General features: G+C 45.9%; 1 protein-coding gene across 1 annotated transcript in view; it reads right to left on the bottom strand.

The window, feature by feature from the left end:
• Window positions 1–796: 796 nt before the first annotated feature.
• LOC124612808 overlaps window positions 797–22,089 on the bottom strand; it is an 81,675-nt gene continuing 60,382 nt past the window's right edge. Inside the window, exon 3 of the mRNA XM_047141229.1 lies at window positions 797–2,391. Within this exon, the coding sequence (XP_046997185.1) occupies window positions 1,903–2,391 (489 nt within the window). The 3' untranslated portion in view covers window positions 797–1,902. The remainder of the gene's footprint in view (window positions 2,392–22,089) is intronic.

Raw genomic sequence — 22,089 nt, 5'->3', positions numbered from 1 at the left:
CCATCCAAGCTCTGACTAAATGCCCAGACGTATGGAGGCCGTTATTACGGCCAGAGGTGATTTCTCACAATCTGTGCACCCAATTTGCGTGAAAATGTAATCACATGTCAGTTCTAGTGTAATATATTTGTTCAATGAATACCCGTTTATCATCTGCATTTCTTCTTGGTGTAGCAATTTTAATGGCCAGTAGTGCATATGATCTCAGTGCATTCCGTTCTGACACCCTAGAAATGTATCTAGTTTCCTGACATTTTCGGATTTTGCCCTTTTCCTTGCTGAATGGAAATAGCAACGTAAAGATGAATTTCAAAAGTGCACCAGTACTACCAAGACTGTTTTTTGAGGTGTAAAGTATATAGTTATGGTGTTATCGCTACAGTAACTTGTCCACTCTGCTGAAGGACTCTTTCTACCTTGGCTAGGACACAGGAAACATACATTTGGTTTATATTTCGTTTCTTTTCACATCATTGTTTGCCTTGTGTGAGGAACATGGCACTGTTTTCAGAAGAATTTCTTCACAATTTGAACCACAGCATATCGTGTGATCGCTCTACTAATATATTGGTACTCCTGTTTGTTGAAGATTTAGAGGTGCATAATGCAGTAATAAATCGGTACATGGTATCAGCATAAACCACGAAAAGGTCTGTTCACTGACTTGCATCCTCTTAGTTGCTATGAAATTGCTTCTCACTGACATGCCAATGGTATCCTTCGCCATGACGAGAATGCAGCAACTGAATTTTGCATCCTGACATAATTTATACAAATAATGACAATTACTGGACTAGATTTTTATTCGTTTAAGTGCCATATTACCTAGATTACCATATAATTTGTTTGAAAATTCCAGTTTTTTGTTTAGATTTACAATGCGTGTTTCAGCATGATATACATTTTATCGGACAATGAAAAAAAAGAGTTTTTACAGAGAAATTGCAAAAGCTTACAGTATGCTTGAATCTTCAAGCGATCGTCTTATCTAAGTGCTGTACAATCAATTCGTAGAAGACAAAAGATATCTTCCGACATTTAGAATTTGGACAAATGTTATAGTAATTACAGTTTCATGACAGTAATGTATGTTTGAATATCAGAAATTGTACCGGAGAAGTGAAAGGGCAAAGCGAGAGCGACAAAAACTTTTGTCGAAATTTAAATAATAATTGTGTACACTCGCTCTCACGGTTTTGTATGTCTTAATATTTCATTAAGAAATAAGTCATTTCTGCGCAAGTTTGGATCGGAACAAATACTACTGAAAATAAGAGATCCAACGTTCTTAATTAGCAGTTAGAAACTTACGAATAAATTCATGTTTTATGTAATTTTCGATAAAAGTAATCCATCTCTCTACTTCGCAATTCATAATTATTTTGTACAATATTGATAAACCCATTGAGAGGATTTTATTTTAAACACTGAAACTTGTGAAATGTTTTGTGTATTCAGTACATAATAAAAAATCTTCCTACGTATGGAAAATATTGTACGATTTTGCGAACATCACGTTCGTTGTTGAGCGTTTATTTAAGCTACAAACTACTGTACTATCTGAGACTCTGCGCGATCGTTGTACTCTGTTTTCTCAGAGACTGTTACAGTCCGATATTCCGCCACTGTTTTCTGCCGTCTCGTACGAAACGCAAAGAACCGTTGAGGCGCCGAAAAGAAAGGTAAGACAACATTATGAGCGAGAAAGCTGCGGATGCAGACCTGAAGTAACCGTCGAAGCGTGGTCTCAATAAATACAAAATATACGTTCGGCTACCATTCTACAATATTGTCTGCACAAAATGCGATAAACGGATATGCGTCAACTGGAAACGTCCTTAAAATCCTGCAGACACCTGTCGGTGCCTCAAGAAACTGTCTCGAGCGGTGGGAGCTCGCGCGCTACACCCTGCTCTCTCGTATGTCGCCCGGCTCGTAATCTTCCTCTGCCTCCGCTATCGTCGCAGTGAGCGGCTGCGCCTCCGGCTGGAGGCTGTCAGCCTCCGGCGGGGGGCCGTTAGGTGCCAGGCACTCCTCTTCGCCGCCACCTCCGGTGTCGCCATCGCCGCCTCCGCCGTCGCTGCTGCCGCCGCCTCTGCTAGCGACGCGAAACTCGCGCATCTCGATCTGGCGGAGGATCTCGTCGTAGGAGGGTGGCAGGTCCGCCATGTCGAAGCAGCCGAAGATGGACTCGTAGGTGGGCGGCGGGTGCAGCGAGATGGTGGGCGAGCCGGCGCCGTCCTTGCTGAGCGTCTCGGTGTCGACCTCGAGCACGCTGGGTGTGCTGCTCGCCGCCAAACTGGACGGCGTGCGCGGTGGGTGCTGCTGCCGCTGCTGCGCGCGCACCACGTTCTCGCCCAGCTCTATCAGGTCCAGGCCGCTCGTGTCAGCCTGCGGACAAACGAGGACACGGCTGATGCTGGATCATAGGACAGTTCAAAAATTAATCTTACAAATGCTGTTTTTCAAACATTCTGCTAGATTAGAGTGAGACCCGCCTAACCGAGCAGACTCTCCCCCTCCCCACCCCCACCCCTCGCGACCATGTGAGCGTACTTCTTCGACCATAGACACTATAGTTCAATTCTTTTATCTTGGCGGTTCGCGCATGCCCGCCCAGAGCGCGGGAGATTGCTGCGTTGCCAATTGCACGCGCCAAGAGAAGCAGCGCCATAGTATAGTTCGCAAACTTACGTTTAGGAGGGAGCGCGCAGTTTATGAAGTAATGCCACCACTGCCGCATTAACCCTTTCTCTGCTACAGAGACTTGCTCCCCGCATTCCGCGATGTGCGCGATTTTGTCGTCATGCACTGCTCGCCTGTGCAGACACCTGGTGTTTCGACTGCTTTGACACACTATCATTAGATTTCACAAAAACCATTTGGCCCAAAAATTTGATTTTTACACATCTTCTTGACTGATACCTTCCCCCCATAAATGACAATTTTGTTTCAATGTTCAACGCAGTTATTGTGCAGCATTAGATGTAGTAAACCACTGCACGAAATTTTGAAGAGTTTGCAGAGGTGAAAGTCCATAGGTTATACTTTCTGTATGGTCGATTTTAGTAGCCACTAGAAATTTCAAAAAATTACATTCAAACGAATAAAATTCATGAAGTAAGACACTTCGATATTGTTTTTAAATAAAGAAAAAAGCACCGATCAAGGTTTGAACTTCGAACCTTTCGCTTAGCAGCCACATACTTTAACCATTACGCTAACGCAGCTTGTCGTCCAATACATCTCCTGGAGGACTTTAAAATTTCACGCAAAATACCGACAAACACTGTTGGGATGATTATCAATTACTCACGTTTCGTCGAAGTACAATAGGAAATAAACAATTACCGCTGTTCTTTATTGCGAAAAAGCGGTTAGTGAGAATGATACAAACACATTTCCTTGCTATCACCAGAATTAGGAGGCTTATTGCTTGTTTGTTTTAATTAATTAATGGAATATGAAGCAGTTGGTATAAAGAATGCTTTTTCCAAACTTCCTATAAAAGAAAGTCTGCTGTCAAGACATTGCTTTTGTTCAATTACTTTATTTATGACTGAACGTTTCTAAAACTGAAGACACGCGTCCGTGCTCTGCACTGCAGTCGAACTCTGGCAACGTCGTTCTTTGTTCATTGGCTGACTGTTTTGTGACGTCAGACGTGCAGAACGAACCTAAACTCGGCCGCCGTCATAAATGACGCGCACTTTAGTAGACTGGCCTTGCTGTGCAGAAGCTATAGGGCTGGTGTGGCTCCAACATAATCCACGTGACTGTTGGCAAAATGTGGCGGGATTTCAAATCAGCGGTCTGCCATCCTATGTTTGTATCGTATTTTCTCATTTCTCAATTGACTGCGAAACGCTTCCAACAAAAATTACTTTTTTATTTGCGAAAAATTATGCCAGAACCACATTTTGATCTGGATTTGTTCACAGTACCATTTATAAAATCTAGCAAATACATCGAACGCCATTCTGGTGGGCAGCGAGACGAAATTACTATAAACTATCAATTAAAGTAAAATGTCGTTAAAATTCTTTTAAACAAAAGAATGGGCTCGTGTCAAAACTTTAAACATTGGATTCGCCTCGTTTTGAGCTCTAGTCACTTAGAAAATGGGATATGGGAATTATGTCTACTATAGGTGCCAAAATTGTCGACTTTAGGAGCAGGTCCATTTTAGAGTATCAATTTTAGGTGCACTTCAAAGGTTCAGTTTCTACTATTTTTACAAAAGTAGAAACTGTCAGTTTTTAAAAAATGATACTTTAGATGAAAGGTGAGACTTTGAAGTTTTTCTGTTTCAGGCCCTGCATCCAAAGCTGCCTTCAGTTTTTTTTCATCCTTAGGGAACCTATGAGTAGGAACAAGAAACAGTTATACTTCTGTAACCGAATTATCGCAGATACTTTCCAAAATGTAATATGAGTCTGACTTTACAGGCATCACTTTCAACACTAATTTACGTGATACTCTATTTCAAGTGTAAAAAAACATATAAAAGTCAATTCAGCAGATTTCAATAAACGCACCTGCACTATCATAGAAACATTTACACGTGAAATGTAATGCCATTTCCCCAGACAAAACGCTGAGTACAGCCATAAGCGCAACACGAAACAACCATGTTTTGTCAACATTCACGGGACTTGAGCCCAGAGATGTTGGAGCCACGAAAATGACGTCAGGTCCAGTCTATTATATTTATGATCGAAGGCGTACTGTCATATCGCTGGCTTATTATTTTTGTTGGGTAGGCTTTAAGGGCGCTCAACTGCTGAGGTCATTAGCGCCCAGTCACTGGTGTTAGAGCACATGGAATCTGCTAAAACTCAAGGGGATGGGGGGACATCAGAAGGACCTGACAAAGATGCAGATAAAATAAGTAAGAAGGTTAAATGTCTTTGGACAAGCCAGTTAAAGTTATAAAACGCAGAATACGAGCAGCTGCTCGAGCGTCATCAGCTAAAACATCCGGTAAAGTAGATGGCAGGGACAGGATAACACGAAATTGACTAAAACGGGGACACGACAATGAAACATGGCGCACTGTTAATGCCTGACCACAAGGGCACTGCGGGGCTGGGTCACCGGAGAGCAGGTAGCGGTGGCTAAACCGGCAATGCCCAATCCGCAACCTGGTCAGAAGGACCTCCTGGAGCCGAGATGGTCGGGAGGATGTTGTCCAAGCAGTTGGGAGCGGTTTTACTGCCCGGAGCTTGTTTCCTTGGAGGGATGACCAAGCATCCCACCACAACGACACAAGCCTCTTACATACATCCCCACGAACGTCAGATGACGGGACACAATGGGAGGCTGGCCGAGGCAGGACGACTGCAGCCTTGGCTGCAGCATCCGCAGCCTCATTCCCAGGCACTCCTACATGTCTGGGAACCCACAGAAAGCTGACAGAACCACCATTATCAGCGAAAGAATGGAGGGACTGCTGTATCCATTGAATCAAGTGATGGACCGGATTGGGAGCTCCAAGGCTCTGAAGAGCACCGAGTGAGTCAGAGCAGAGTACATACGATGAATGGCGGTGGCGGCGGGCATACTGAACGGCCTGATGGAGAGCAAAAAGCTCGCCCGTAAAGCTGGAACATTGGTCGAGGAGCCGGTATTTAAAGGTGGCGGCCCCGAAGACAAAGGCACAGCCGACACCGTCGTCAGTTTTGGAGCCATCGGTGTAAATAAAGGTGTGACCGGCAAGTCGAGCACGAAGTTCGACAAACCGTGAGCAATACACTGAAGCCGGAGTACCCTCCTTCGGGAGTGAGCTGAGGTCGAGATAAATAGGAACCGGAGCCTGGAGCCAAGGTGGTGTCGGGCTCTTACCCTCTCTGAAGGTGGTAGGGAGGGCAAAATCCAATTGTCGAAGCAGGCGACGGAAGCGGACTCCGGGGGGCAGCAGGGCAGACACATACAACCCGTACTGACAGTCGAGAGAATCGGCGAAGAAGGACTCGTAAGAGGGGTGGTCGGGCATAGACAACAGCCGGCAGGCATACCGACACAGCAGTACGTCGCGCCGGTAGGTCAATGGTAACTCAGCAGCTTCAGCATAAAGACACTCGACAGGACTAGTGTAGAAGGCTCCGGTCGCAAGACGTATCCCCCGATGGTGGATGGAGTTGAGCCGGTGTAAGAGGGAGGGCCGAGCGGACGAGTAGACGAAGCTCCCATAATCCAGCTTCGATCGGACTATGGACCGATACAAGCGAAGCAGGACAGTGCGATCCTCTCCCCAAGATGAACCGCTAAGAACTCTGAGGACATTAAGGGAACGTGTACAACGGGCCGCCAAATAAGAGACATGTGGAGACCAACACAGTTTCCTGTCCAATGTGAGCTCTAGAAACTTAGTTGTGTCCACGAATGGGAGAACAACGGGACCGAGATGTAAGGATGGCGGAAGGAACGCTTTATATCGCCAAAAGTTGATACAAACCGTCTTCTCTTCAGAGAACTGGAAGCCATTTGCCACGCTCCAAGAGTAGAGGCTGTCTAGACAACGCTGAAGGCAGCGCTCCAGGAGGCATGTTCTCTGGGCACTGCAGTAGATCGCGAAGTCATCGACAAAGAGAGAGCCTGAGACATTAGGTGGAATGCAATCCATAATTGGATTGATCGCGATGGCAAAAAGGGCTACGCTCAAGACGGAGCCCTGAGGCACTCCGTTCTCCTGGAGGAAGACGTCGGACAATACGGAACCCACACGTACCCTAAACTTTCGTTCCGTTAAAAAGGAATCAATAAAAAGGGGCAGGCGACCGCGTAGGCCCCACCTGTGCATAGTGCGGAGGATACCTCCTCTCCAACAGGTATCATAAGCCTTCTCCAAGTCGAAGAACACGGCTACCGTTTGGCGCCTTCGCAAAAAGTTGTTCATGATGAATGTTGACAAGGTCACAAGGTGGTCAACAGCAGAGCGGCGGCGACGAAAGCCGCATTGGACATTAGTAAGTAGTCGTCGAGATTCAAGAATCCAGACTAACCGAGCATTAACCATGCGCTCCATCACCTTACAGACACAGCTTGTAAGAGAAATGGGGCGGTAACTAGAAGGAAGGTGTCTATCCTTCCCGGGTTTGGGTATAGGAACAACAACGGCGTCACGCCAACGCATGGGGACTTGACCTTCGGTCCAGACGCGATTGTAGGTACGAAGAAGGAAGCTTTTGCCCGCCGGAGAAAGGTGTGTCAGCATCTGAACGTGAATGGCATCTGGCCCCGGAGCAGAGGACCGGGACAGTGCAAGCGCACGTTCGAGTTCCCGCATAGTAACGGGGGCATTATAAGTTTCCAGATTCAGCGAGTGGAAGGAAGGTCACCGAGCCTCTTCTGCCTCTTTCCTGGGAAGGAAGGCAGGATGGTAATGGGCAGAGCTTGAAACCTCCGCGAAAAAGCGGCCAAAGGCGTTGGAGACAGCCACAGGATCAACGAGGACCTCATTACCCGAGGTCAGGCCAGGTACTGAGGAGTGGGCCTTAATGCCCGACAGCCGGCGCAGACTACCCCAAACGACGGAAGAGGGAGTAAAACTGTTAAAGGAGCTGGTGAAAGAGGCCCAACAAGCTTTTTTGCTGTCTTTGATGACTCTACGGCTTTGCGCTCGGAGTCGTTTGTATTCAATAGAATTCGCCAACATAGGATGGCGGCGAAAGGTGCGTAAAGCACGTCGTCGAGCACGGATAGCGTCCCTACAAGCCTCGTTCCACCAGGGGACGGAAACGTGACGTGAAGAAGAAGTAGTAGTACGAGGAATGGAACGTTCGGCAGCATTGATGATAACAGCCGTGAGGTATTCGACCTGACTGTCACAACTGGGAAAATCGTGGTCCGGAAAGGTCGCCAGGGAGGAGTAAAGTCCCCAGTCAGCTTTCAGTATGTTCCAGCTCGAAGGACGTGGGGATGGGGTGTGGTGCAGGAGACGAACGACACAGGGGAAGTGGTCGCTCGAATAGGTGTCAGAAAGGACATACCACTCGAACCGACGGACAAGAGTGGTAGAACAGATCGAGAGATCCAAGTGGGAGTAGGTATGAGTAGAGTACGAGAGGAAAGTCGGGGCGCCGGTATTGAGGCAGACAAGATTGAGATGGTTGAAGACATCCGCCAAGAGTGAGCGTCTTGGACAGGATGCAGGAGAGCCCCAAAGGGGATGATGGGCATTGAAGTCGCCAAACAATAAGAACGGCGGGGGAAGCTGAACGATCAGGTGCATCATGTCAGCCCGACTAACAGCAGATGACGGTGGAGTGTAGATGGTACAAACTGAGAAAGTAAAAGCAGAAAGAGTAATGCGGACAGCTATTGCTTGGAGTGGGGTGGTCCATGGGATGGGATGGTAGTGAACATCGTCCCGAACGAGCAACATGACCCCACCATGAGCTGGGATACCGTCCACAGGGGTGAGGTCATACCGCTCCGAGGTATAGTGAGTAAAGGCAATACGGTCAGTCGGGCGCAACTTGGTTTCCTGGAGACCAAGGACGAGTGGACAGTGCAGGCGGAGGAGCAGTTGTAATTCCTCCCGATTAGATCGAATACCTCTTATGTTCCAATGAAACAACGCCATCGCTAGTCAAAAGGTTGGGGGAACGAGACGGGGGAAGAGCTGGTCACCTCGACGGCCGCGGAGGGCCAGGTTGTGAGGGAACAACGCTACAACCGACGGGAGGCGGATCCGGTTCCATCGAGTCGTCGCCAGCTGCGGCCGCTGTCCCTGGTTGTGTAGGAGGGGCCGCATCATTTGCCGACGAAAGGCCGGCGGAGCGCCTGGCAGCAGAGCGTCCCGGCGAAACTGAGGACGGCCGGGAGCAGCGACTCACGGATGGAGCGTCAGACGAAACGCGCCGGGGTGGAGAGGGGGATAGAGACTTCTTCTTGGAGGCCTTCTTGGAAGGCCGAGGAGGCACAGGGATGGTGGGCTGGACCCGAAGAAGGTCCTCACGCGCGGGGTCCGTTTTGGAACGCCGGACCTCGGAAGCTGGGGTCCAGAACGTTGCCCCGATGGACGCCTGAGAAGAGGATCGCTTCTCAGGTGGCGTGGGGGGGGGAGGGGGGGGAGGGGGGGAGGAGGAGGAGGAGGAGGAGGAGGAGGAGGAGGAGGAGGAAGGGTGGCCCCTGGGGCAGAGGGGGTGGGGGCCACGGGGGAGGATGATTTGGAAGGGAGGGATTTGGGAGGCGGAGGCAGAGCCCCCTGATGGGCGGAGGAGGCGGAGGGAGGACAGGATAGGGGTGAGGATACCGCAGAAGGAGTGGACACAACTGAGGCGAACGAAGTGGTCAATGACACAGGATGGAGGCGGTCGTACTTCTTCCGGGCCTCAGAATAAGAGAGCCGATCCAAAGTTTTGATTTCTTGTATCTTCTTCTCCTTCTGATATGCGGGGCATTCTGAGGACCTAGGCGAGTGGACGCCAGGACAATTAACGCACCGAGGTGGTGGGGTGCATGTATGTTCCTCACGAAGAGGACGTCCACAATCGCCACAAAGGGGCTCAGCCTCACACCGTGATGACATGTGCCCAAAGCGCAAACACCTAAAACAGCGCATAGGAGGCGGGACGTAAGGGCGCACGTCACACCGGTAGCACATCACCTTTACCTTCTCTGGGAGAACGTCCCCCTCGAAGGCGAGGATAAAGGCCCCGGTGTCGATGTGACGGTCTTTGGGGCCGCGCTGGACTCGCCGGACGAAATGCACGCCTCGGCGCTCCAGGTTGGCCCTGAGCTCCTCATCAGATTGTAGCAGGAGGTCACGATGAAAAATAACCCCCTGCGTCCTATTTAGTGCCAGATGTGGGACAGTGGATACTGGGATGTCCCCTAGGCGGTCGCACGCCTGGAGCGCCGCCGACTGTGTGGCGGAGGTGGTCTTGAGAAGAACGGACCCTGAACGCATCTTGCTGAGAGCCTCGATTTCCCCGAAGACGTCCTCAATGTGCTGAACAAAGAACATGGGCTTGGAGGTGGCGAACGTCCCCCCATCGGTTCGAGAACAGACCAAATAGCGGGGGAAGTACTTCGTCCCAAGCCGGCGGGCTTGTCCCTCCTCCCATGGAGTGGCCAAGGGGGAAAGGGCAGGAGAACCAGAACTAGAAACGGTACCTTTTCTTTTGAAAGACTCGGCCACAGAGCGACCTGATACATGTTGACGTTTCATCTGCGAAACGTCCGCCCCGATACCACCCACTCCGACCAGGGGCTCTCCCCACGGGCGCCACCCAGCCGCAGCAAGGGCCACCTGGCAGGATGACCATTGCCGGGAGTCCTGATGCCCCAAGGAGACGGGCATCAACTCCTTGGCCGACGTGGGGAGGGTGCAGCTCAGGTATCGGCAGTACGATCCCTGTGTTGTCAGGGGGCTACAACCTAGGGGGTACATGACGACCCCACCACAACGGGCTGGCTACCGTGCTGGATTTCTGGTGCCATGGAAAGTCCATCATGATCGCTGGTGCAGATGGAGATGCACGATGGGCGTAACTTGGACAACCCATCACGCGTTGAGGCCCAATTTGAGGAATAGTGGGTATGGTTACAACGCCAGTGCAATGCTGAGTGCCAAGGTCTTAGTGCACTTAGGACCAGTGGTACACCATGTAAGGTGTCCTTCCCCAAAAGGCTCGTACTTCTGTAGAATTTTGAAAAATGGAGGTCAAACCCCAAGGGGGACCATCAAATGGAAGGCCGAAACGGTTGAAACTCCTTTTAGTCGCCTCGTACGACAGGCAGGAATACCGCGGGCCTATTCTAATCCCCGGACCCGCAGGGGGGTCGCTGGCTTAGTTGTGGAGTATCTTTGCGGGTAGCCGCGTCTGCAGAGTCGAGCGCGGGACATGGAACTGTTACGTTGTGTAGTGTGTAGCTCTGCATGTGAGATACTGTTAGTTTGGAAGTTGAGGTGTTGCTACAATTGCTATTACAGTAAAGTGATAAAATAAGTAAACGATTCAGAGGAAAGTGCGATCAAGAAGTAATTTAAAACTGTGCAGTGCTGCTGATAACGTATTTGTGTATCCTCTCATTGCGTGTCTTACCGTACTGTATCAACCATCCGCGCCGTGTTCGGTCTCCAAGAATGAACTAATGTGAATCAGTAATACTATTTACCACAAAAGAGAGCATTTAAGTGCCAGTGTCTTGTAGCGAGCGCGAGGACGTGCGTTCCATCATCGTGTTTCCGCATTATCAACAATCAGCCGCGCCACGACAATTACGCGCACGCTCGTACAAGTGAGAACTAAGGACTGAAAAATTAACTTTAGAGCAGTGTTATATCATTACTAGTGACAAGGAGGACTATTAGCAGATATCTGTATGTGTGACGAGCGTAAGAACTTTCGTGCCATCATTCTGCTTCCGCATCATCAACAATCACCCGCGTCGTGTCGGTTACTTGTACGCTCGTCAGAATGATATTGCGGGCAGATAATCATCAGGACTGTCATTTGCTACTTAGAGTGTAAACCGTGCAACCTGTGATTTCCATATCGTGTCAGAATATAGATATTCATACCAGACGTAGAACAGTGTTGTTAACGTTGAGTGGCTCCCCTTACTCGCTTGCATATTTCGATAGATAATTTCAGGCAAGCCAACAGCAGTGTGGAGCAGGACAATACGACCGCCGCGGGATTATCAGGTACGTGGTGTGGACAGGACGCACGGTCAAGCAACGGTCCGAAACAGTTTAAAAGAATTTCCCCACCCAATTGTACTCCCGGGCGTATTACAGCCACCCAGACCCAGTCGCCGATCATGTGGCTTTTTGTGGGAAACTTGCACACATTCCGAACACTGGTTAATGTGCTCAGTATAGTGTGTGGCCACCTCTGGCAGCCATACAGGCCTGACAACGACGGAGCATGATGGGAATGATATGAATCTTATGTTGAGACAGCAATACCAATTATTCCTGCAGAGCTGCTCAGAAGTCTTGAAGAGTGGTTAGTGGATGCTAACGTGATGCAACCCGTCTCCCTAGTGCATCCCAGATGTGCTCATGGAATTCAAACGGACAGAGCGGGCAGGCCACGCTATGCGTGCAGTATCTTCCGTTTCCAAGAAAACATCAACCCGTCTAGCATTATCGTCCATCAGCACGAAGTCGGGGCCCGCAGCACCTCACAACCACCGCACATGAGGTCTCAAGATCTCGTCGCGATACCTTACGGCAGTTAAACCTTGACGATTCAACAGTACAATTTCATGAAGAGGTGTTCGAGTAGTCAACATAATCTCCACCCAGACCATCAGGGATCCTACTCAAATGTCGGTTCCCGAAGTGTTCTATGTTCCCTCAGGTGCGAATCTGTCGAGAGTCACTCTCCGGGCCAAATCGGGACTCGTCTGTGAAACGAAAATTTTCCCACTGTTCGACGTCCAGGTGGCGTTTTGATGACTTCATTCCAGTCGTTTCCTTCTGTGAAGCCGCGTGCGTCAGAGGTACACATGCAGCAGTTTTCAGACATATTCCACTCTGCCGAAGCCTTCTGCACACCGTTCGGCTAGATATAACACGCCCAGTGGATGCTGCGATATCAGATGCCAGTTGCCGTGCTGTACTAACGCGGTAACGTCGTGCCCTTACAGCCGTGTAACGGTTCTCTTTTTGATGTCACACGTGGTCGGCTGTGCACTGGTCTTTGGGACACCGTTTTGGCCCCTCTAAACTGTCGCTACATCCAAGAAACAGTAGAAAGATTCACATTAAGCCATCGGGCTACACCAGTTTGCGACTATCCTGCTTCCATTCTTCCTACGGTCCTCCAACGTAGAGGGTGGGTAGGCGTCTTCTGTGCCGTACTGTGTGATTGTACACAGCGATTGTGGATGTGGGACTACCCGGCAAACACCACGCCGTTTGATAGGTGCCCTGATGTCATCGTTGGCGTGGTTGTGCGTTGAACGGAATGTCATCTTCCGTGCAGAACACGACAGTACGGGCATCTGTTGACCGTCTGTATGATTATGTAGTGAATTAGACACAGGACGGGAAAATAGCTGTTTGTTGCTTTCATTTTGGACAACAGTGTCTACAGCTGTGACTTGTGACTGATACTAGCAACGTCATTTCTACCAGTTCCTCATTTCTACTTCTCAAATGGCTACAGACCAATTATGCATACTCCACTGGACTAGCACTCCTGAAGTGAGGAAGATACTGGAAAAATGCCGTGGCCACAACATTGGGTGCTGTTTCCTGGATCAATCTTTCATTTTGCAGCGGAATATGGGCTGTTGAACTTTCTGGTAGGTTTAGTATTGTGTGCTGGGCCTTGGACTCTAATCTAAAATATTGCGTTTGTATTAGTCTTAGCAAGTACGCGCACGGCTTCTGTAATCTTCGGACAGTTGGTGAGGGCTATTGCCAGAATTGAAATTGTGAGGGTCAGTCTTAAATTTTGTATCGATATTTGATTCCTAGATGGTGTTTCACAAAGATTCATCCAGTTCCACAAAACAGTATCTTTTGCATGGGTAAAGATTTAAAATTATCGAAAGTTTGTCTCCATCGCTGTTGAAGATGGAGCCTTGGAAAATCAGATGAATCTTATTGAAATATCTGTATTTTATTACGAGTCTCGTTCATCATCCCAATAGTAGTCTAGTCAGAGTACTTATAATGAATCTTTTACTAAATTTACGAAAACGAATATAGAAGAGTGTAATATAATAAATTCCTGTTAATTTCCATATAGACTTACGCAACTTCTTGCTACATGAAAATAAATATTATGCATCTCACAACAGGCATGAGAATTTATATTTATGCCGAGACTCAAAAGGCCTCTTGGTAAAACAAAATATGCAGCATGTTCATTTATGCTGAGAAATTCAGCAATCGAGTAAATTGTTTTTTTTTGTGTCAGCAGTTAGTTGCTGGAAGAGCACAAAAGCGAGATACTGTGTCGAGTCCTAGTCCGGCACACAATTTTAATTGGATAGAAAGTTTCAGAATAGCGCCAATTGCGCTACAGAATAAACGATACGTTCAAGAAATGTTGCCTCAAATAATGGCTAAGCCATTTCTCTGGAACAGCGCTTCTTTCAGGAGTGGTAATTCAGCAAGGTGCGTAGTTTGTAAGTTTGGAACACGTTAGTGCGCTACGGAGGTGGGTCAAGTGATTAAAAAACTGTTGCGAAATGCGAGAAGATCTTTTAGCCAGGCGTTGGTGGCAAGACTGGCAACTGATTCTCAGCATAAGCAAACGTAATCCGTGTATATTTGGAAAGAATAGATAAGCTACTAAAATTACGTGATACGGGCAAACGCACTAGACTTGATATTTTCTTTTGAATGCTACTTTACTTTTTTTAAATGAAAGCACATTACACGAGTTGAATTACGTCACACAATCTCGGACAAGGAGAGAGTCAAAAGTGCATGTTCTATGCTTATCGCAACATAAGCAGATGGCTCCCAATGGACAGTACCAGCTTACCAGCCTCAGCAGAAAGACTGAGATTGGGCTCCTCTTCAGAGCTCTTAGCCTTTAGGGCCTATACAGTTTTCGTGCACAGCGTTTAATATTTGAAGATATGAGTCTGGCAGACAGTATACCACACATCCAAGGTAGTACAAAAGTATCATAAAATTGGAGCAGACTAGTTTTGTCTGTTCTCCAATCAGTAGTACTCTGCAGCACTGGTCCCTTACTTAGTTTGCATTTATCGTGAATCCCTCGCCCAGCGCAAAGTGCTAAGCGACTGGAAAGAAGCGCAGGTGACTCCTGTACACAAGGTGGTCCATTGATAGTGACCGGGCCAAATATCTCACGAAATAAGCATCAAACGAAAAGAGTACAAAGAACGAAACTCTGTCTAGCTTGAAGGGGGAAACCAGATGGTGCTATGGTTAGCCCGCTAGATGGCGCTGCCATAGGTCAAACGCATATCAACTGCGTTTTTTAAAATATGAACCCCCGTTTATTACATATTCGTGCAGTACGTAAAGAAATATGAATAGAGATGGGTTGTTCGCGAACTAACGGGTCTAAAGGAATGGTTCACCAAGATGTACGGAAAGAGCGAGGAACGAATTCTAAGGACCGGTCCTTCATAGTTCACTTCGGGTGCGGCTTTCTACTTATAGTTCCCGGGAACGGGAAGCGGTCGCTCTCGTTCATAGCCTCAGTCCCGTTCCGCCTGTCTCGGTCTCGGTCGGCCGGACTCTTCCTTCGCGTGGCCAGTCGCCGCAGTTCCACTGGCGACTGCTCATAGTTCAGTATCGAGTTGTTGTTCTTCGTTTCGTTCGCTTCGCGCGCCCATTCTAGATCTGTTTCAAACCTTTTTCGAAATCTGAACTTCTGGTTATTTTCCTATTCTATTCAGCGTTCACGACCGGTAATTAAAATGTATTTTATAATTAAACTACATAAAAATTACGTGGTATGTATTATATATATCTATCAGGTAACAAAACTGCATATCAGCTTACTTCATTTCGATAAACAGCAGAAGAAATACTTGTAAAAAGCAAATTTTTTTGTTATTACACATGCAAAGGACGTCGGCACGGCACACGCGAATGGCCATTTTTCCGTGTTTTTTTGATCCAAGTTAAAAGTGCATGTTCATTGTTATGGAAGGAAGACCCGACTTACAACCGAATGAAGCCCGGGCTTCGTAACTGAGTGTATGGTGTCACATTTCGTAAAGAGAATATGATTACTCCTACAATATTTCACTGGCGCACTAAAAATCAGCCGCAAGTACTAGACTGCTCATTGTACCTTACCAATCGTCATCTGTTGTTTCGAAATTGTTTGCATTAGCTTATTTGTTATTTCTTCGTTAACTAATTATTACATATTTATCTATTCCGCTCGTAGCGGTCAACAAATCGTGCGTAACTGGCGAGCAGTCTATTTCACTGCGATCAGCCAGATACCGCTACAGTTGGCTAAACGAGATGTTTTGCAGAATCACGAAAATTGCAAGTGTGTGAGGATTCTGTTATGAATAAAAACTCTGTACTCCAGGGTGGAGGCAAGTCCCCCTATTGGCGCCATCCATCTTCAGTCACCTATGCTACTAATTTTCAATTTTTCATAAGAACCGTATACCAAGCACAATGAACGGTCAACGAGTAAAAATGAACGGTTCCCAAAAAAGAGCGATCACCAGTGAGCTAGTTCCCAAGGTTGAAAGAGTTTGCCCATCTCCAAATATGTAGTTGGACCACTTTTTTCGCTTTGTGATAAATGGCGCTGTAATAGTCACAAACATATAGCTCAAAACTTTAGACAAACAGTTGGTAACAGGTAGGTTTTTTAAATTAAAATACAGAACGTAGGCACGTTTGAACATTTTATTTCGGTTGTTCCAATGTGATACATCTACCTTTGTGAATTTATTTCTGAGAACGCATGCTGTTACAGCGTGATTACCTATAAATACCACGTTAATGCAATAAATGCTCAAATTGATGTCAGTCAACCTCAATGCATTTGACAATACGTGTAATGACATTCCTCTCAACAGCTAGTAGTTCGTCTTTCGTAATGTTCGCACATGCATTGACAACGCGCTGACGCATGTTGTCAAGTGTTGTCGGTGGATCATGATGGCAAATACCCTTCAACTTTCCCCACAGAAAGAAATCCGGGGACGTCAGATCCGGTGAACGCGCGGGCCATGGTATGGTGCTTCGACGACCAACCCACCTGTCATGAAATGTGCTATTCAATACCGCTTCAACCGCACGCGAGCTATGTGCCGGACATCCATCATGTTGGAAGTACATCGCCATTCTGTCATGCAGTGAAACATCTTGTAGTAACATCGGTAGAACATTACGTAGGAAATAAGCATACATTGCACCATTTAGACTGCCATCGATAAAATGGGGGCCATTTATCCTTCCTCCCATAATGTCGCACCATACATTAACCCGCGAAGGTCGCTGATGTTCCACTTGTCGCAGTCATCGTGGATTTTCCGATGCCCAATAGTGCATATTATGCCGGTTTACGTTAGCGCTGTTCGTGACTAACGCTTCGTCGCTAAATGGAATGCGTGCAAAAAATCTGTCATCGTCCCGTAATTTGTCTTGTGCCCAGCGGCAGAACTGTACACTACGTTCAGAGTCGTCGCCATGCAATTCCTGGTGCATAGAAATATGGTACGGGTGCAATCGATGTTGATGTAGCATTCTCAACACCGACGTTTTTGAGATTCCCGATTCTCGCGCAATTTGTCTGCTACTGATGTGCGGATTAGCCGCAACAGCAGCTAAAACTGCTACTTGGGCATCATCATTTGTTGCAGGTCGTGGTTGACGTTTCACATGTGGCTGAAGACTTCCTGTTTCCTGAAATAACTATCCGACGAACGGTCCGGACACTTGGATGATGTCGTCCAGGATACCGAGCAGCATACATAGTTCACGCTCGTTGGGCATATTGATCACAGTAGTCATACATCAACACGATATCTACCTTTTCCGCAATTGGTAAATGGTCCATTTTAACACGGGTAATGTATAACGAAGCAAATACCGTCTGCACTGGGGGGAATGTTACGTGATACGACGTACTTATATGTTTGTGACTATTACAGCGCCATCTATCGCAAAGCGAAAAAAGTGGTCCAACTAAAACATTCATATTTCTTCACGTACTACACGAACATGCAATAAAAATGGTGGTTCCTATTTTAAAAAACGCAGTTGATATCCGTTTGACCTATGGCAGCGCCATCTAGCGGGGCAACCATAGCGCCATCTGGTTTGCCCCTTCGAGTTAGACGAGTTTCGTTCTTTGTAGTTTTTTGTGAGATATTTGGCCCGGTCACTATCAATGGACCACCCTGTATAGGAAGGGTAAAAGAACGGACCCACAAAATTACAGACCGATATCCCTAACATCGGTTTGCTGCAGAATCCTTCAACGTATTCTCAGTTCGAATATAGTAAATTTTGGTGAGACCGAGAAGCTTACGCCCACGGATCAGCGCGGTCTTAGAAAGCACCGCTAGTATAAAAATCAGCTTGCCCTTTTCTAACATGGCTTACTGCGAGCTATAGACGAAGTGCAACAGCCAGATTCCATATTTATAGATTTCCGGAAAACCATTTGACACAGTGCCCCACTCCAGACTTAACGAAGATATGAGCACATGGTGAGGTCTATTGGAAGTTTGTTATTTGCATTTCTAGAATTAGTACGTTCCGTGAATGTCTCAGACGCTATGCGGCACTTTTAAATCGCTTATTTTTCGCGCGCAGTCTTTGGTCAGAGTAGTTGTCGCTGGAAGATGTGCTTGTTTTTGTCATGGCTGCGAGGAGCGCGGGAGTTCTATCGTAAGGCATTACTGAGACACGCCGAGCAGAGGGTTCGTGGCAATGTGGACGTGAAGTTAAATGCATTTGCCTTCAACTAAAAATCATTTTTATTTTACTTTTGTGAAACAGACGAGAAGAATTTGATTAATGATTTAGGATAAAAAGAGTATGAAGAGGAATGAAGCCAATATTTTTATTTATTGGCACTGCAGTTGCGTAGTTATGATTCATTGTTAAACGAGACATCCATATCGGGGAACCTTAGAATTTTCATTAAAGACTGAGTAATTTTCAAAGCAAGATATTTTTCATACTTATTAATGATGTGCAGCATTAGTGAGAGTGAGGATTTATTATCAATGTTACCTTCTGTCAATGTTAATGAATGCTGGAACACATTTCATGCAAATAACTATCAGACAATTTAAAAACCGTTTGTTAAAGGAATATTTCGCCAAAGAGCAATCTCCACATCGTCGATCCAAGTCATTTTTATTTGGTGTATAAAATATTTTACTTGTTGTCTGGAGCATTGCACCAAACTCAGCAGCTGTAGTTAGAGATTTGCAGCTGACGCACAGAGCAGCAAGCACCGCGTTTCCAAGCAATTGCTTTACGAGGGAAAATATTTTCATTTCAGGATCAGTTTGCTGCAAAAATTATCAACGCACAGGCACCATTTCATATTATTAGGCAGATTATTAACGCACAGGGATCACTTCGTTTAATTAGAGAAGTTAATCGTTAAGTTCAGGATTTAATCACTTTGCACATTTTAAAAAAGATAATAAAACAGGGCCAATGTTGTATTCTCGCAGGCAGATGCATTTGGTTTCTCTCTCTGTTGGAAATCCACAGTCACCTAAATCCAAAGAACAGCAAAGTTAGAACAGTGGGCCACACTAGTGTCCTATATGTGGTCCCCTTTACAGATAAACCACATTTTCCTGAAACTCCACCAATAAGCCGAAGTCGACCTTTCGGCCTTTCTACTAATGTCCTCACACGCTGGTTCCACCTCTTATTGCTTTGCAGCGTTACACTTCGATATTTAAACAACGTGACTGCGTCGAGGATTATATTAATGCCGTGTCCGACGGTTAGTGTCCGACGTGTTAGTGAGTTCTACTCATCCGCATTAATTACAATTTTTCTATATTTAGAACTACCTTGAATTCATCACACCAGCTAGAAATTCTGTCTGTCATATTGTATTCTCTTACAGTCACACAACTTCGACACATTACCGTACACCAAGGCATCAGGAAACAAGCGCAAATTGCTGCTCACCCTTTCCGCCGTATCATATGTATATAGAAAATAATAACGTCCTATCACATTCCCTGGAGCACTCCTGATGATACCCTTGTCTTTGATGAACACTCTCCTTCGAGGACAACATACTGCTTCTTTTACTTAAGCAGTCTTCGAGCCACTGAAATATCTCGGGAACATATTTCATTGAAACTTTTCTTTAGAAACTGATTTTCGTTTGATTTGAAATCCTTACTGGCTTGGTTATTATTCTCTATGCACACAAACGATACAACGGAAAGGGAGTGGGGGGGGGGGGGGCAGCAATTTGCACTTGCTTTCTGATGGTGCCTTGTTGTACGGTAATGTGTCGAACTTGTGTGACTAAAGTGCGCGTCATATATCTTGGCGGCCGAGTTTAGGTTCGTTCTGCGCATCTGACGTCACAAAACACAGTCAGCCAATGAACAGAGAACGACGTTGCCAGATCTCGACAGCAGTGCAGAGCACGGACGAGTGTCTTCAGTTTTAGAAACGTTCAGCCATAAATAAAGTAATAGAACAAAAGCAATGTCTTGATAGCAGACTCTTTTACAGAAAGTTTGGAAAAAGCATTCTTTATACCAATTGCTTCATATTCTATTAATTAATTAAACCAAACAAGCAATAAGACTCCTAATTCAGGCGATAGCAAGGAAAGGTGTTTGTTTCAATCTCACGAACTGCTTTTTCGCAATAAAGAACAGCGGTAATTGTTTATTTCCTATTGTACTTCGACGAAGCGTGAGTAATTCATAGTCATACCAACAGTGTTTATAAGTAGTTGCGTGAGGTGTTACAGTCCTTATGGAGTTACACTGTTCGATGAGCCGAAGTAGCGGAACGGATAAGGTGCTGGGCTGCCAAGTGAAGGGTTACGAGTTCAAACCTTGTGCGGTGCTTAATATTTTCTTAATTTAAAAACAATATTGGAGTGCCTTACTTCACGAATTTTATTCGTTTGAATGAAATATCTAGTGCTTTGCCTCTTCATTAACTTTTTCGCTGCTGCAGACACGTGCTCCCCGCATTCCGCGCTGTGCGCGATTTTGTCATCACTGCACTTCTCGCCTGTGCAGACACATGGTGTTCCCACTGCTTTGATACACTTATCATTCGATTTCACAAAAACTATTTGGCCAAAAAATTTGATTTTTACACGTCTTCTTGCCTGATACTTTCCCCCCATAAATGACTTAATTTTGTTTTGATGTGCAGCATTAAATGTAGTAAACCATTGCACGAAATTTTGAAGAGTTTGCAGAGGTAAAAGTCCACAGCGTATACTTTCTGAGTAGTCGATTTTAGTTGCCACAATGTTGAGAATGAAATGTGGACAAGATACCTAAATTTCATATAATATTTACTGTATAACAATATCTCATTTAATCTAAGTACCACATAGGTGTCGTATGTAATATTGAGAAATATTCTGTCTTTCGCGACTGTAATAAAAGTTTTATATACACACGGCGCGTTTGGCTTTATTTTAAAGCACTTCCATCGGTGAAAGGTATGGCACATACACAATGGTATTCATGTTCTATTTCTTGTTTTTGTTCCACAGTCGCAGTTTTACCAATGGTATTGAAATATATCCCTCTTCTGCAACTGTTATAAGCGACTTATTTAGACCAGACGCGTTTCTCTCTTTTGAAGCATCATAAGAGGACTGTATTTTGTGTCCTCCATTGCCAAGTCACCTTTCGTAGTTTTGTGATGCGGTAGCACAATATTCAACGTTTGTGTTGGCTCATCAGTGTTTTAGCAAATAAATGCTGTTTGTGTGTGCCACACACAAAATTATATGTGACATAGCTCTGAGCACTTCACTGACAGACGGTATATTCAAGTCCTAATGTTTTTGTAAGTCCACAGTTTTGTTTAATGTATTTTGTCTACTTCAAAAAAAAAATGGCTCTGAGCACTATGGGACTCAACTGCTGTGGTCATAAGTCCCCTAGAACTTAGAACTACTTAAACCTAACTAACCTAAGGACAGCACACAACACCCAGCCATCACGAGGCAGAGAAAATCCCTGACCCCGCCGGGAATCGAACCCGGGAACCCGGGCGTTTGTCTACTTCCTTTTGATTGATTGAAGTGCTTTAAAATAAAGCCAAACGTGCCCAGTGTAAGTAAAACTTTTGTTACAGTCGCGAAAGGTGGAATATTTCTCAATATTACATACGACACTTATGTGGTACTTAAATTAAATGAAATATATAGGTATCTTGTCCACATTTCATTCTCAACATTGTGGCAACTAAAATCGACCATACGGAAAGTATACTCTATGGACTTTTACCCCTGCAAACTCTTCAAAATATCGTGCAAAGGTTTACTATATTTAATGCTGCGTAATAACTGCGTTGAACATCGAAACAAAATTAGGTCATTTATGGGGGGAAGGTATCAGTCAAGAAGATAGGTAAAAATCTAATTTTTGAGCCAAATAGTTTTTGTGGAATCTAATGATAAAGAGTGTCAA

The sequence above is a fragment of the Schistocerca americana genome, chromosome 4 (genome assembly GCF_021461395.2).
Source record: "Schistocerca americana isolate TAMUIC-IGC-003095 chromosome 4, iqSchAmer2.1, whole genome shotgun sequence".
Lineage (NCBI taxonomy): Eukaryota > Metazoa > Arthropoda > Insecta > Orthoptera > Acrididae > Schistocerca > Schistocerca americana.
This window is presented reverse-complemented; position numbering and strand designations above follow the sequence as displayed.